The following is a 16741-nucleotide window of genomic DNA, read 5'->3' as shown; positions in this document are numbered from 1 at the left end:
TTATATCTCCGTGTGATGCTTAACGTTTCCGATTGAACCTCATGCAGGAGTGGACCAACTGGTCCTCCCCCCTCTCGAACGGGAATCCGGAGGAGGAGGAGGAAGAAGGTAGCCAGGAGGGGAGCATGGAGAGCGCCGAATACGTCTCCGACAGCGGGGAGTCGGAGGAGGAAGACAGCTAGGAAGAGGAAGAGGATGAAGAGCCAGACTCACCACCTCCGTGGCCAGAGCATCAGAGTAAGCGTGGCATGAGCCTGCCGTCCCTTCAGCTCCTCCTGCGTCGTCGAGTGCTCCGCCTCCTGCCCCGGCGTTGCCGAGTGTTCGAGGCACAAAGAGGGCCAGGGACGCAGCCGCTGAACTTGCAGGTCAGTCCTCCAGGGCGCCCAAGCCGAGTGGGCCCAAACCTCGGAAGGCTCTGCCGCGGATGAGGATGGCCATCCCCGTCACCTCCACGTAAGTGAATCTAACTTTCGGCTCTTTCTGTTGACCGAGTGAACTCCTGCTTTACAAGTCGAATGGACTTCACTCGACAGGGTTACCACTTCCGCGACCTCGCCGGCCCGCCAAGGGGACGACCCCATGGACACGGACAACGTCATTTCGTCCCAGCCAGGTATGTTGTGGGAGAGTCGGGTATTTTATTCCTGTAGACTGCGCCATCCTTTTCTTTTTCTGAGGCGCCATGTTATTCGGCTTGTCAGGGGCGACTTGTCCGGACGGGGACGACCAGGGGAGAGCCTACCCGGCCGTGGAGCCTGTCGTGGAGCCTGTCCCTGAGGCTGCTCCTCCTGCTGCCGCCGATGCTCCACCGAACGAAGTGCCTCCACCGACTGAACTGGTGCCGGTGGGTGAGGAACCGACTGGGGCGAACCTTGGGATGCCCCAGGAACTTCCCACGATTCCCGGTTCGTCGAATGCTGAATTCAGCATTCGGCGTGTCCCAGAGGAGCAGGTGGGAGCGGCCAAGGGGGCCATGGTCCAGGCGGAGCTGATGGCCCGAGAGGCCAAGAGGGCTTATGACTCCGTTGCGGCTTTGTACCAGCGGAGCTTGGAGCTGCGCGATGACATCCGAGTAAGTAGTCTAGTAAGTACTTACTTTTCTTATGTAACCCACTGGGTGTTGTCTGTTGTTTGCAATGGGTTCACTCTGAGTGAACCCAGTGGGTGTAGTCCCCGAGACTTCTGTCGAGTGCTTGCACCGACAGTTGTCTTTATACACTTGGTCTTTAGTTTGGTTGTGTCCGTAGACAAGATTTCCGAGTGTGAGTACTTATTGCAGTCGGAGCATTCTTGCGGTAAGAGTGCCCGAGAGTAAGTTGCACGCAGGTCGAGTAGTATTGGCCTCGGAGGCGTAGGTGAAAACGTGCACCTCAATAGGGCGGGCCTGTTTGAGGTGCATGCCAGTGGGGTCACTCACAGTGAACCCACTGGGTGTAGTCCCCGAGACCGCTGTCGACTGCTTGCGTCGGCAGGGGTCTGAAGAACTTAGCTTGTGAACTGATAAACTTGCTGATTACCCTTTGTTTCTTGGTGCAGAAAACTTGTGAAATGGGAACTTCTTATGAAGCCTTGAGAGCGGAGAGGAACCAGTATGCTGGTGAACTAGAAGCTGCAATGCTCGCCATGGCCGGCATGAAGGACGCGCTGGAAGTTTGAGAGAAGTCCTTGGAGGAGGCGCTGGAGGCAAACAGGGTGTTGACGGCGGAGGTGGAGAGGACGGGGAAACAGAGGACTGAGTTGCACAAACAGATGGGCATCCTGAACAAACGATGCATAGCCCAAGACAAGTATGTCACCGACTCGGCTGCGCAGATGATGACTCGTCTGGCTGGTAAGTCTTATGCTTTGTCGAGTGGTTGGACCGTGTGACGGACACTCGGTTTTTACTGTCTGTTTGCTCGTTTGGTGCAGACTTTTGCGGTGACGCCGAAGCTGAAGCGGCGGCTGTGGAGCGGTCCATGAAGGACAATGTGCCACTCGGCGAGGACGCCAACCGGGATCTGCTCCGGGCACATATTCGCGTAGGCAAAGTGGGTCCTTTCATCAGCCGACTGAAAGAAGTCATCGGCCGCATTGACAAGGAGCTTTGGCCGGAAGACGAGTCGCGGCAGGAGATGGAGACTCTGTTGGGGCGACTGGAGGAGATTCCGGGCCGAGTGCAATCGTGGAAGAAATCGGCAGCGCGTTGCGGTGCTGACGTTGCGCTGTCCTTGGTCCGAGTCCATTGCAAGGAGGTGCGGGAAGATAAGCTGAAGACATTGAAGGTCGCCAATACGAAGAAGCTTCGATTCGAAGACTTCATGGAGACGTTCCTTGAGACTGCTACCCGCATCGCTGATGGAATCGACTTGGACACTTTTGTGGAGCCCTCCAGTCCTGGCGCCGGCCCAGCTGATGCGTGATCGAACTTTATCCTCGGTATGCCGAGTGTTTACTTGTAAGATACTCTGGTCACTTCTGTTGGCCGTCATACTTTTAAATCGGTGCGGGTAATCTTGATCCGCACTGAGTCAGCTATCGTTTTTGGACTTATGTTGTCGGAATGAAAACATTTAGTCTTTTGTTGGAATGCTGTTTCGAGTGCAACACTTAGTGCATACTCGGAGAAGATTAAGACTTAGGTGATTCTTGGTCATGTCTAAGTCCCCGAGTGCGACTTGTAATGCACACTCGGAGGAGATTAAGACTTAGGCGATTCAGGATCGTAGTTAAGTCCCCGAGTGTGACGTATAGTTCACACTCGGAGGAAGTTATTACTTAGGTGATTCTTGATCACATCTAAGTCTCCGAGTGCGACGTATAGTGCACACTCGGAGGAGGTTAATACTTAGGCGATTCAGGATCGCAGCTAAGTCCCCGAGTGCGACGTATAGTGCACACTCGGAGGGAGTTATTACTTAGGTGATTCGGGATCACAGCTAAGTCCCCGAGTGCGACGTATAGTGCACACTCAGAGGAAGTGAGTACTTAGGCTATGCAGGATCGCGGCTAAGTCCCCGAGTGCGACGTATAGTGCACACTCGGAGGAGGTAATACTTAGGCGATTCAGGATCGCAGCTAAGTCCCCGAGTGCGACGTATAGTGCACACTCGGAGGAAGTGAGTACTTAGGCGATGCAGGATCGCGGCTAAGTCCCCGAGTGCGACGTATAGTGCACACTCGGAGGAAGTGAGTACTTAGGCGATGCAGGATCGCGGCTAAGTCCCCGAGTGCGACGTATAGTGCACACTCGGAGGAGGTAATACTTAGGCGATTCAGGATCGCAGCTAAGTCCCCGAGTGCGACGTATAGTGCACACTCGGAGGGAGTTATTCCCTAGGTGATTCGTGATCACAGCTAAGTCCCCGAGTGCGACGTATAGTGCACACTCGGAGGAAGTGAGTACTTAGGCGATGCAGGATCGCGGCTAAGTCCCCGAGTGCGACGTATAGTGCACACTCGGAGGAGGTAATACTTAGGCGATTCAGGATCGCAGCTAAGTTCCCGAGTGCGACGTATAGTGCACACTCGAATGAGTTATTACTTAGGTGATTCGTGATCACAGCTAAGTCCCCGAGTGCGACGTATAGTGCACCCTCGGAGGAAGTGAGTACTTAGGCGATGCAGGATCGGCTAAGTCCCCGAGTGCGACGTATAGTGCACACTCGGAGGAGGTGCGTACTTAGGTGATTCTTGATCACAGCTAAGTCCCCGAGTGCGACGTATAGTGCACACTCGAAGGAGGTTAGTACTTAGGCGATTCAGGATTGCAGCTAAGTCCCCGAGTGTGACGTATAGTGCACACTCGGAGGAGGTTAATACTTAGGCGATTCAGGATCGCAGCTAAGTCTCCGAGTGTGACGTATAGTGCACACTCGGAGGAAGTGAGTACTTAGGCGATGCAGGATCGCGGCTAAGTCCCCGAGTGCGACGTATAGTGCACACTCGGAGGAGGTTAGTACTTAGGCGATTCAGGATCGCAGCTAAGTCCCCGAGTGTGACGTATAGTGCACACTCGGAGGAAGTGAGTACTTAGGCGATGCAGGACCGCAGCTAAGTTTTTTTTTTGTGTGTGAGAACTCTGAATCTGCACAAAACTGAATCTGCTGAATATATTATTTCTTCAAACTTGTTCGTTACACTGCTTCAGTCGACGATCACGTATAAAAACGCTTGAGGAGATCTCCGTTCCATGCACGCGGCTCGTCTGTCTCCCTCTGAATGTTGTATAGTCTATATGCTCCGTTGTTCAGCACCTTGGAAATGATGAAAGGCCCTTCCCAGGCCGGAGCCAACTTGTGGGGTCTTTGCTGATCCACTCGGAGCACTAAATCGCCTGCTTGGAACGTGCGGCTCCTGACATGACGTGCATGAAAGCGTCGCAGATCTTGTTGGTAAATTGTTGAACGAGTGAGTGCCATCTCGCGTTCCTCCTCCAGAAGATCGACTCCATCTTGCCTTGCTTGTTCCGCTTCGGCTTCGGAGAAGAGTTCGACTCGCGGGGCATTGTGAAGCAGGTCACTCGGAAGGACCGCTTCTGCTCCATAGACGAGGAAGAACGGCGATCGCCCCGTTGATCGGTTTGGAGTGGTGCGGAGGCCCCAAAGTACTGAAGGTAACTCGGTGACCCACGCACCAGCAGCATGTCCTACCTCTCGCAAGAGTTGAGGCTTCAAACCTTGAAGGATAAGCCCATTCGCCCTCTCAGCTTGCCCATTGGATTGGGGATGTGCTACGGAAGCAAAATCCACTCGGATACCCTGACTCGCACAGAAGCCTTTGAATCTGTCCGAGTCGAAGTTTGTCCCATTGTCTGTGATTATGCTGTGAGGCACCCCGAATCTGGAAATGATGTCCCTGACAAACTTGACAGCTGTTGAGGCATCGAGTTTCTTGATGGGCTTGGCTTCTATCCATTTGGTAAACTTGTCGACTGCCACCAACAGATGTGTGTAGCCTCCTTGGCCTGTCTTGAATGGTCCGACTGTGTCTAATCCCCAAACTGCAAATGGCCCCACAAGTGGGATTGTCTTTAGTGCAGATGTTGGCTTGTGGGATTTGTTGGAGTAGAACTGACAGCCTTCACATCGGTCGACCATAGCTTTGGCCATCTCGTTAGCCTGCAGCCAGAAGAATCCAGCTCTGAACGCCTTGACGACGATTGCTCTCGAAGAAGCGTGATGGCCGCAGGTTCCCGAGTGGATATCCTCTAGGATCAACTGTCCTTCCTCTGGGGAAATGCAACGTTGGAGGACGCCTGAAACACTCTCCTTGTACAATTGACCATCAATGACAGTGAATGCCTTCGACCTGCGAACTATTTGCCGGGCTTGGACTTCATCTTCTGGAAGTTCCTGTCTCAAGATAAATGCCATGATCGGCACAGTCCAATCGGGAACGACTACCAGAATCTCTGTGACCAGATCAACCACAGCAGGCACATCGACTTCAGTCGGATCTGTTGCGCTCTTGGGTTGTACTGGTTCTTCAGTGAAGGGATCTTCTTTGACTGAGGGAAGATGGAGGTGCTCGAGGCAGACGTCACTCGGGATTGCTCTCCGAGTGGATCCGAGTTTCGCCAACTCATCAGCTGCTTGGTTCTTCAGCCTCGGAACATGATGGAGCTCTAGACCTTCAAACTTCTTCTCCAGCTTCCTCACTGCATTGCAGTACACTGTCATGGTGGGATTCCTTACGTCCCACTCTTTCATCACTTGATTGACCACCAAATCCGAATCGCCGTAGACCATCAGGCGACGGACGCCGAGTGAGATGGCCATGCGCAATCCGTAGAGGAGAGCTTCATACTCCGCCTCGTTGTTGGAGGAATCAAAGTGTATCTGGAGCACGTACTTGAGCTTGTCGCCTTTGGGTGATATGATCACAACACCAGCGCCGGATCCATTCAACATCTTAGACCCATCGAAGAACATTGCCCAATGAGCCGAGTAGATGTGAGTCGGTTGCTGTTGTTCTACCCATTCTGCTATAAAGTCAGCCAGGGCTTGAGACTTAATAGCTTTCTTGGCCTCGAACTTGATGTCACAGTACAGCATCTCCATTGCCCACTTCGCCACTCGGCCTGACGCGTCTCGATTGTGGAGAATTTCCGACAAAGGAGCATCGGAAACGACAGATACCGAGTGGTCTTGGAAATAATGGGCCACCTTCTTCGCAGTCATATAGATCCCATAGATAAGCTTCTGATAATGGGGATACCTCTGCTTGGAAGGGGTCAGGACTTCGGAGACGTAGTACACTGGCCGCTGAACTTTGTATGCTTTGCCTTCTTCTTCTCGCTCGACTGTAAGAACAGTACTGACGACTTGATTTGTAGCCGCGATATATAGAAGAAGGGGCTCTTTACTGAGCGGAGCAGTAAGAACCGGCTGGGTGGAAAGTAGGACTTTGAGGTCGTCGAATGCGACTTGGGCTTCGTCTGTCCACTCAAAGGTATCTGACTTCTTCATGAGTCGGTACAGAGGAAGTGCTTTTTCGCCGAGTCGACTGATGAACCTGCTCAAAGCCGCTAGGCAACCTGTGAGCCGTTGAACATCGTGTATTCTGACCGGCCTATCTATTCGGACGATGGTCCCGATCTTTTCGGGATTAACATCGATCCCTCGTTCGGAAACGAAGAAACCGAGTAACTTTCCGCTGGGAACACCGAATGAACATTTGGCTGGGTTTAGCTTGATATCGTACCTACGAAGGTTGGCGAATGTTTCTGCCAAGTCAGTTAGCAGGTCGGAACCTTTGCGTGACTTGACTACGATATCATCCATGTATGCCTCCACATTGCGACCGATCTGGTCGAGGAGACATTTTTGGATCATGCGCATAAAGGTAGCTCCTGCATTCTTCAGACCAAAAGGCATAGTGATGTAGCAGAAGCACCCAAACGGGGTGATGAAGGCTGTTTTCAACTCATCGGGACCATACAGACGGATCTGATGATAACCCGAGTAGGCATCAAGGAATGACAAACGCTCGCATCCCGCAGTCGAATCGACAATCTGATCTATGCGGGGGAGCGGAAAATGGTCTTTCGGGCAGACCTTATTGAGGTGCTTGAAGTCAATGCACATTCGGAGTGACTTGTCCTTCTTGGGCACCATGACGACATTGGCGAGCCACTCGGAGTGGTGAACCTTGCGAATGAAGTTGGCAGCCAGCAGGTTGGCCACCTCTTCTCCGATTGCCTTCCTCTTGTGCGCGGCGGACCGACGCAGGCGCTCTCGGACGGGCCGAGCGACGGGATCCACATGCAGTTGGTGCTCAGCCAACTCCCTGGGTACACCCCGCATGTCAGAAGGTTTCCATGCGAAGATGTCCCAGTTCTCACGGAGGAATTGGGTGAGCTCGGCTTCCTCTTTAGGATCGAGGGTGGTGGAGATGTTCGTCGGGGCGGCAGACTCGTCCGTCGGGTGGATGCTGACCTTCTTAGTCTCTCCCGCCGACTGGAACGCGGACTCAGAAGCTGGCTTCTTCGAGCGCATTAAGTCGGCAGGGTCGACTGTCTTCTTGTACTCTTGGAGCTCGAGTACAGCCATCTGCTGGTCGGCGATCCTTGATCCCTCTTGCAGACACTCCTCGGCTCGCTGACGGTTGCCAGTGATGGTGGTAACGCCTTTTGGACCTGGCATCTTCAACTTCAAGTACACATAGCACGGGCATGCCATGAAACTCACGTACGCCGGGCGGCCCAGAATTGCGTGGTAAGCGCTCTGGAAATCCACCACCTCGAATGTGAGCTTCTCCTTGCGAAAGTTTTTGTCGGAGCCGAAAGTGACGTCCAACGCGATCTGGCCGAGTGACTTGGCCTTCCGCCCGGGGACGACTCCGTGGAACTGCATATTGCTCTCGCTGAGTCTGGACATCGGAATACCCATTCCCTTGAGGGTGTCGGCGTACATGATGTTCAGTCCGCTACCGCCGACCATGAGGACTTTGCGCAGTCGGACTCCTTCCACCACCAGGTCGACGACCAGAGCCTGTCTTCCTGGAGTGGGGACATGCGTTGGATGGTCCGACTGATCGAAGGTGATCGCAGTCTGAGACCATCTAAGGAACTTGGGAGCAGTCGAACGGCCATGTTGACCTCTCTGTTCACTAGCTTCAGTCGACTCTTGCTTTCGACGTCAGCAAAAATCATGAGGGTTGCATGGACTTGGGGGAACGGATCCTCCTTATCCTCCTCATCTTGTTCAGGATTCTTCTCACTCGGTTGTCCTTCGCTGAACCCCTGGATCAGGAGACGACACTGCCGAGTGGTATGCTTCGCGTATATGGGATTGCCCTCTTCGTCCATCTTCGTGTGAATTGGACAAGGCTGATCCAGGATGGGATTGTTGAACGGCTTCTTCTTGGGAGCAGACTGCGCTTTCCCTTTGCCCTTGAACTTGGTGCTGGTCACAGCTGCAGCTTCTGCCTGCGGAGTGGGTGGAACTTTCTGTTTCTGCTTCCGAGTGTTACCTCCGTCGGCATCGCCGATTATCTTGTGTTTACCGCTCCGGATGCGGTCTTCTTCCTCGCCATTTGCATAGCGAGCAGCTATCTCCATCATCTTGCTCATGGAGATGTCGCCTGTCCGGCCGAACTTTAGATACAACTCTCTGTACCGTACGCCTGCCTTGAATGCGCAGACTGCTTGATGCTCGGTGACGTTCTCCACCGTGTGGTAGAGAGTTGTCCATCGCTGGATGAAGTCGCGCAAGGGCTCATTCGGCTTCTAGACACGGTGCTGAAGCTCCACAAGGCCTGCAGGGCGTTTGCACGTCCCTTCGAAGGTCCTGACGAACACTCGGGCCAGATCTGCCCAACTGTAAATGCTTGAGGGGGCCAACTGGTTCAGCCAAGCTCGCGCAGAGCCGTCGAGCATCAGAGGGAGGTGCTTCATAGAGACATGGTTGTCTCCTCCTCCGATCTGGACTGCCACTCGGTACTCGTCTAGCCATGTTTCAGGCTTGGATTCCCCCGTAAATTTACCGATTCCCGCTGCCAATCGGAAGTTGGGCGGGATGTCAGCCGAGCGGATGGCTCGACTAAAACACCCGGGGCCGGACACGATGGTCCTGCCGCCACTCGGACGATCCAGATCATGGCCATCGCAGTGGGCTCGACCCCTGTCGACTCTTCGTTGGGCGATTCGCCCTCTTGCGTCGGGTCTCGGGTCGTAAGTGTCGCCGACTGAACGCCGATCATCATGATGTCGGGACCCATAGGTCCCACCCCGTGGAGGGGTGCGCGAACGGCGGCGATCTTCACGGACCATGGAACGACTGCCTCCCCTGTGGTGCTGATAGGAGCCGGGGCTGTGAACCGACCGATGCGTGTTTGCATGGACGGAACGATTGTGGATCCGATTGTGCGACTGAGAGACTGCCGAATTCTGCTGCTGCGCCGTGTGCAACAGAGCACGGATCTGCTCGATTCCTCTTCCTGCCTCTGAATCAGTCGGCTGGAGGGAATCGGCGATCTTGGCTGCTGCAGCCAAGTTGAGGAGAGGTGTGCGGAACAACTCTACGTTTCTCTGCCGGGTGTGCCGACTGGCAGAATGGCGAGGCGGACGGCGTGCACCGGATGCTTCACCGACTTCGCGCTCGTTCCGGCCGGCCTGATGATGGGGATCTTCATGGGTGTTGGCCATGTGAACTTCTGTTGCAGGCCCGCGGCCCACGTACTCGGAAGGGAGCTCAGTCGGAACCGAGCCCGAGCACTGGGAACGCGGGGCAACCACAACAGACTCCAGAACCGCCACTTGAGAGGACGCTAACTGACGCGCTCGGGCATGCTGCACCCAACGTTGTAGACGCGGACTGCGAGATCGCTTGCTGCGGCGCGTGACGAAGGTGCAAGCCGGCAATGGAGCCGATTGTTGGAGAAGAAGAACGCCGCGAGCGCCGGCACGGAAGTGCGTGGCCCCGCGACGGGGAAGCGCCTCGACGTCAAGAGGTGCCTCCCGAAGCCACGCCGAATCGTCGACGACGAAGGAGAGAGCGCCGAAGAGGATCTGGTAACCCATGCTCGAATCTCCACCGGACGACATGACGAAAGGAAATAGTCGCAAACTCACCGGAAGTCGCTTAGACGCCTGCCCCACGGTGGGCGCCAACTGTCATGGGTATAAGCCTGACAGTAGATGTGTAGGGTACGAATGAGATGGGCAGAGTCCTAGCTACGGCGAGGTTGTATGAGTTCAGGCCCCTCTGCGTTGGAGGTAACAGCCCTACGTCTCAGTGCTCTCGGAGCTTGTTACCGAGTGTGATATGGAGTACAAAGATTTGCTAACCCCTTGACCAGTGGGGGAGGGCGGCTTATATAGAGTGTGCTTCCCTCCACAACGGTTCTGACTCAGGGGTGGAGTAGTGGCGATTGAATGCATACGTTACAGGTAACGTATGCTCTAAATGCTAGTAAATGCACCCGGAAACGTACAGCAGTTTCCCTCCAGAGAGGTTACGACGTACCGAGTGTATCCAGTCGGTAGACCCGGTGCTCTTCGAATGTTAGTTTCCAACTGGATGATTCTGGGCCTGTTACCGACTGGATGATGGGGGCACCTTAATTCAGTCGGGGCATACTTAAGGTCCTGTCCCTTGTGTGGGGTAGTCCTTGGGTAGGACATGTAGGGCAGGCCTATGACTCTACCCTAGGACTATGACCCCATCAATGGGCCTTACTTCCAAGCATTTATATAGTGTTTTGCTTGCTTTTTTACTACTTGTTAACTTGCTTCTTATATATTTTTAGACTAGAAAAGCCTATATCTATTATCCATACTACACTTGTGTCACCATCTCTTCATCGAACTAGTGCACCTATACAAATTACCATCGTATTGGGTGTGTTGGGGACACAAGAGATTTCTTGTATTTGATGGCATGGTTGTTTGAGAGAGACCATCTTTATCCTACACCTCCCACGGATTGATAAACCTTAGGTCATCCACTTAAGGGAAAATTGTTACTATCCTACGAAACTCTACGTTTGGAGGCTCAATAGAGTTTACAAGAATAAAGTTGTCCAGAATGGTGCGTTGTAGTGGGTTCAATCTTATGGTGCTATATATATATCCCAGTGATAGAAGGGGACACGACATGTATTTGTATCATTACCATTAAGGACAAAACGATTGGCTTTTTTCATATTGATTGGGTTTACTTTGTCTACGTCAAGTCATCTTCCCTAAAGCGTTATTCTGTTTGTCATGAACTTAATACCTAGAGGCAAGCATAGAAGCATTCTTAAAGTGGAGTGATAGTAGTAGATGCAGAATCGTTTTTGTCTAATTGTTTCATACGTGATGCCTATATACATGATCATTGTCGTGAATAATATCATAACTATGTGCTTCTCTATCAATTGCCCAACAGTGAGTTGTCTACCCACCATATGCTATGTGTTCAAGAAAGAAGTCTCTAGTGAAAACTATGGCCTCGAGGTCTACTTAATCATATTGATAAAAACCAAAACTACCTTATGTAATTTTATTACTTTGTTTTTTTACTTTTCCTTTATTACATCACTATGAGAATTAATCATTGCAAGTAACGAGTTCAAGGGATTGACAACCCTCTTGCCCGCATTGGATGCAAGTGTTTGCTTTTGTGTGTGTAGTTGCTAAAAACAAGAATTTATGTGGTTCCCCTATTGGCTTGATAACCTAGGTTCTCACCAAGGTAAATACTTATCAGCTACTATACTGCTTCACCCTTCCCCTTTGGGGACAAAAACCAACGCAGCTCACAAGTAGGAGCGCCGATAATGGTGTTTGAGGAGAGGGGCTGGCAGCAATGTTGAAGGAGATATAGGGATCGGTGATGGTGTCGAAGGAGAGGGGGCACGTGATGATGTCCCTGCGGTGGTGGCGTATCCAAAGGCGAGCAAGTACGGTCGGCAGCGGCGGCACTGGAGGAGAGCACGGAGGGCCAGTGAGGTCTACGGCTCGCGACAGTGGAGTCGGGATAATTCGGTGAGCAGGTGAGATGATAGAGATGCGACCATGGTTTGAATGAAAATTTCCTAATGCAGGGGAGGGAGCGACGTGCGATTTGGGATCGACACCACATGGTGGTCTTTGTGAAATACCCGCCATCGAAAACTTCCGACGTGGCGGGCATACTAGCTACGACGCCGGCCACCGGAAACCTCTAACGTGGCGGTCACCCTATATGGTGCCCGCCACCGCAAACATTTTTTATGTCAATCCTTCTAATCTATCCATCTTCAATTACGACAATAGAACGAACACAAAAAATAATAAAATTACATTCAAATTCGTAGACCAACTAGCAACGATCACCGTGCTCAAAATTTATGGCGTTTTGAGTTGGTTTATTATTTTTGTGACATTAATTAAATATTTGAAACTAAAAAGGGTAAAATCTTTGGGCGTGCAGACAAGGTCAGAATGGGACGCAACTAAAAAGGGTAGCCTTTTGGTTGCTTTTTTCTTTGCTTTTGCGCCATTAATTGAATTTTCCGAAACTAAAAAGGGCAAAAAGCTTTGGGGGTGCAAACGAGCTCGGAATGTGATGAAACTTTTCATGGTGTCTTCATCGGACATCTATAGGGTGTGCTAAATAATTGAGATCGTTATGACAAAACTTGATGCACATCGTGTACGAACCGACGCCCTTCCACCAAGTGTAAGGGTTTCGAACAAAAATAACCTTCTGGAACACACAATTCATTCTCTGAACTATTTTGAACTTAAAACTTTTTCCATGAGTAGTAGACGCTATTGGAAGCCCCATGCTAAAAATTTGCAGCTTTTTGGGTTGGTTTGCAATTTTCACGGCATTAATTAAATTTCTCGCAACTAAAAAGGACGGAATGCTTTGGGTGTGCGAACGAACTAAGAATGTGATGAAACTTTGCATGGTGTCTTCATTGGACACCTATTGGGTGTGCTAAAAATTTAAGATAACTACGTAAATTTCTCGCAACTAAAAAGGACAGAATGCTTTGGGTGTGCGAACGAACTAAGAATGTGATGAAACTTTGCATGGTGTCTTCATTGGACACCTATAGGGTGTGCTGAAAATTTGAGATAACTACGGCAAAAAAATGATGCACATAGCATGGTTAACTTACGTGTGGCGGGCACTCCCTAGTACCCACCACTGCTAACTTTTGGATATACATATTTTATCTATGACGGCGCAAGTATTGCCCGTCAGTGCTAACTTCTCGATATATAAAATTTATTTTTCTATGAGTCATCATAATATATCTATGACGGGCATTCTTAGGGACCGCCACTCATACTCATAGTACCAGTGGCAGATACTTACCCTTGCTCGCGAGTGCTCGCTTTTCTCATGCGAGCAAATTGGGGTGGGGTGGGGTGGGGGGGGGGGGGAGGTCACCTGTGGCGGTTTCCTATACTTGCCCGCCACTGCTACATCAATAATAGTGGCGGGTCAGTTTTGCTACCCGTCACTGCTGCTTTTCCAAAATACAAGTGGTTGGTGCCTGCCTACGCCCGTTACTAGTTTGAGGTCACCTATAAGCCTTTTTCTAGTAGTGTGGGTTAGGACCAATAATCAAATTCTCTAGTCTAAACCCTTGAATAAACTTCCACCTATAAACTTGAAGTCTTGCTAGTTATTTTCATCAACTTAGAGCCTATTTGGTTTAGATGGATTTTATGAGAATTTTGAAGTATTCTATTGCCTTGCACTTTCTTGTAAGGAGTTGTGTGTGTGTGTGGATGAGGGGGTATGTGAGTAGAAAAATTATACTTAGTGTCATTATTCGGAAATTGATCAACTTTTTTCCTTCCATCTTAGTTCTCAGGGAAATACCAAAAAATGTGCAATCCAATTGACCCGCTTTTTAGAAATTGTACATGTTGTGAATGAGTCAATTGTCTGTAGCAACATAATAACATCTTCATTACTTCCTCTATTTCGGTTTTATAAGGCTTGGGTGTATTTTTAGATCATCATTTTGACCAACCAAAATAATTTATATACCAAACAAACAATATATATCATCGAATTCTTATTAAAACAAACTTTCTCTTGGAATTCTTATTCAAACAAAGTTTCTCTTGGAATATATTTGTGACATATATATATAACTTGTATTTCGTTGGTCCAATTGATGGTCGAGAAATATGTATGAGCCCTGTGTAAGTGAGCGGGTATGCCTTTGGAGCTGGTTTAAGTTCAAATTGATTTTTTATTAGAATTCATTTGATTTTGAATTGCTAACAATCAAGGACCTAAATTTACAAAATTAATGTGACTTCTGAATTCATCTGTTTTGTACTTTTTTCAATCATATGTTGCATTTTTTTGCTGATAGGTTGTTTATTTTACACGCATTTTCAAAGGATATTTTTCATTGAGTTCAACCAGATGAAAGTTTTATTCAGTGAATCATGCCCCTGGTCCTACTGGTAATTCAACATCATGTTCACGAATATAACAACACATATCACCGTATCCAGTTCCTATTTTCTGCATATCCATGTGTTTTTGGGAATCTTGTGAACCATTGGCACTCACTCGGTAGTTAAGCCACACTCCTCTCAACCCGTAACCAACAATGACATGCTAGGTTTGTCCTTACCATGGGGTTGGTGATTTCAATCCTATGTACGATACAAGGTCTTGACACCTAATAATGTCGGTGGTCGAGAGTGTTTCAAAGCACGAGACAAATGCGTTTTTTTTTCTCAAGGTGGTTTTACATTCCTTTTGGCATGTATGGAGAAAAGAGTGACATGCAAATAATCAAGGTGGTTTTGAACATGTCGAGGAAGAGATTATGAACCATAAATGGCCAAAAAAATCAAAGTATTGTGATGAGTATTATTGTTTAAGCAAGCATGCACGATTGTGGCAACATAAACCATATGACTGTTGCAAAGTATTTTCAAGACACATGGAACTTTGATTTGAGGCCAAAATTCCCTGAAATTTTCCTACACATGTGCGATAGCATAGGAGCAATGGAGTCGGTGTCCGTGAACGTATAACACAACCTCTTCAAATCTAATAATCTTGATGAAAAATATTGTAGAATTCAATTTTACTAGAGGGCTTATTTGATCAATAGCATTAAAAACCTTAAAATTTTCCTATACAACATTTTCATGCTGCTATCCCTTTTATAATTTTCTTGGGGTAAAATATTGAGACGAATGTTCATACAAATATCTGTCACGCAACTACTCCTGCATCATGTGATATAGCCACCCAGCGCGAGAGGGGCGGTCCAGAGGTCGATTGGTTTAACAGGGCAATAGCATCCACGTTGAAACACACAACGATCACACTAATAATAACCCGGCACAAGTATATACTCCCTCCGTTCGGAAATACTCGTAGTTGAAATGAATATAATCTAGACATACTTTAATTTTAGATACATCCATTTTCATTCATTTCTGCGATAAATAATTTCGGACGACGGTGGGAGTAGTAGATATGTTTTCACCAGCTGCTGCTACATATATATTGGTTATTTGTAGTCATATATCATATCTCGATCATATAGCCTGTAAACCACTGGATGGTTGTGTGCATCAGTCCATGCAGGCCGGGGTTGAGTGCCTCTACGGTAAAGTTGACTGAAGTCTTCCGGAATTGCATTGAGCACATACGTACGCCGCCGGGCATATCTCCGGCAACTTACGGTTCTCTTTAGCGAAGTAATTGGGTGGTAGTAGTACTACGTATGGCAGTATTGATTGAGTCGATGGTGCATGCACGTGGCTGATCATTAGTTGGTGATGGGGATGATCCTGCCGTAGGCCTTCTTGCCGTCGTCCTTGGGGATGGTGATGGTGAGCACGCCATTGTCGAGCGCGGCGTGGACGCCGCCGCCGTCGACGTCGGCGTTGGGCGGCAGGCGCACGGTGCGCACGAACTTCTCGGCGCTCCGCTCCACGCGGTGCCACCGGTCGCCCTTGTCCTCGGCGGCGCGCGCGCGCTGCCCGCTGATCCGGAGCACCCGCTCCTGCTCCACCTCCACCTTCACCTCCTCCCGCCGCAGGCCCGGCACGTCCGCCATGAACACGTGCGCCGTCGGGGTCTCCTTCCAGTCCATGCTCGCCGTCGAGAACGGCAGGCCCAGCGCCGGGCCACCGAACGCCTTCAGCGAGATGGCCTCCATGAACGGCTCCAGGATGTCGATGCTCACCGGCTCCACGACCTCGCCGCCGCCGCCGTGGCCGTTGGTCTTGTGGCCCGCCGGTTGCTGCTGCTGCGGCGGCGGTGGCTGCCTCCGACCCAACATGTTGGAGATCATCGACATGCTACCTAGCTTAATCAATCAGATTCTTCTTCTTCTTCTAGCTTTGTTGCTATATAACCTTGGGCTACTTGTCTTGTCTATTTATAGATGCATGACAGCATGGGTACATGAATAAATTATTAGTTTATTAGTTGCTGTGCATATATGCCATCGATCTTCTAGGAGCTTGTGGAAAGCTAGTGGATGTGGATTCATTATTCGATGGCTACACGCACTGATAAAGGATTTTTTTTTCCAAAGATCATACGAATCATTTGCTTTGAAGAGAATAGAATAAAACACCTTTTCATCTTGTTCATATTCATATGGCCTTCGGTTCTGATGGGGAAGATAAACATATAACAAAATTCAAGGGATACAATGATTGTGAGGAGGATTGGATAGCCAAATATGGCGTCCAGGATCTAAAGTAGTCGCCATACGGCCAAGTCTATGAGCTCTATGAGTCTCCACATTACAAGTGCGCCGCTCATGGCCAAATTCACAGGCC

At 50.0% G+C, this 16741-nt stretch overlaps 1 protein-coding gene across 1 annotated transcript; it reads right to left on the bottom strand.

Moving 5' to 3' along the window:
• Positions 1-15271: 15271 nt before the first annotated feature.
• On the bottom strand, positions 15272-16316 carry LOC123404765 (18.9 kDa heat shock protein-like). Its single transcript, XM_045098707.1, has one exon. The coding sequence runs from the start codon at positions 16249-16251 to the stop codon at positions 15718-15720; it is 534 nt and encodes a 177-aa protein (XP_044954642.1). The 5' UTR covers positions 16252-16316; the 3' UTR covers positions 15272-15717.
• Between the last annotated feature and the right edge of the window lie 425 nt (positions 16317-16741).

This window comes from Hordeum vulgare, chromosome 6H (genome assembly GCF_904849725.1).
Source record: "Hordeum vulgare subsp. vulgare chromosome 6H, MorexV3_pseudomolecules_assembly, whole genome shotgun sequence".
NCBI classification, from domain to species: domain Eukaryota; kingdom Viridiplantae; phylum Streptophyta; class Magnoliopsida; order Poales; family Poaceae; genus Hordeum; species Hordeum vulgare.
This window is presented reverse-complemented; position numbering and strand designations above follow the sequence as displayed.

Bases quoted from the DNA above. Each gene is read 5' to 3' on its own strand.
- LOC123404765 (XM_045098707.1), bottom strand. From the start codon at position 16,251: ATGTCGATGATCTCCAACATGTTGGGTCGGAGGCAGCCACCGCCGCCG.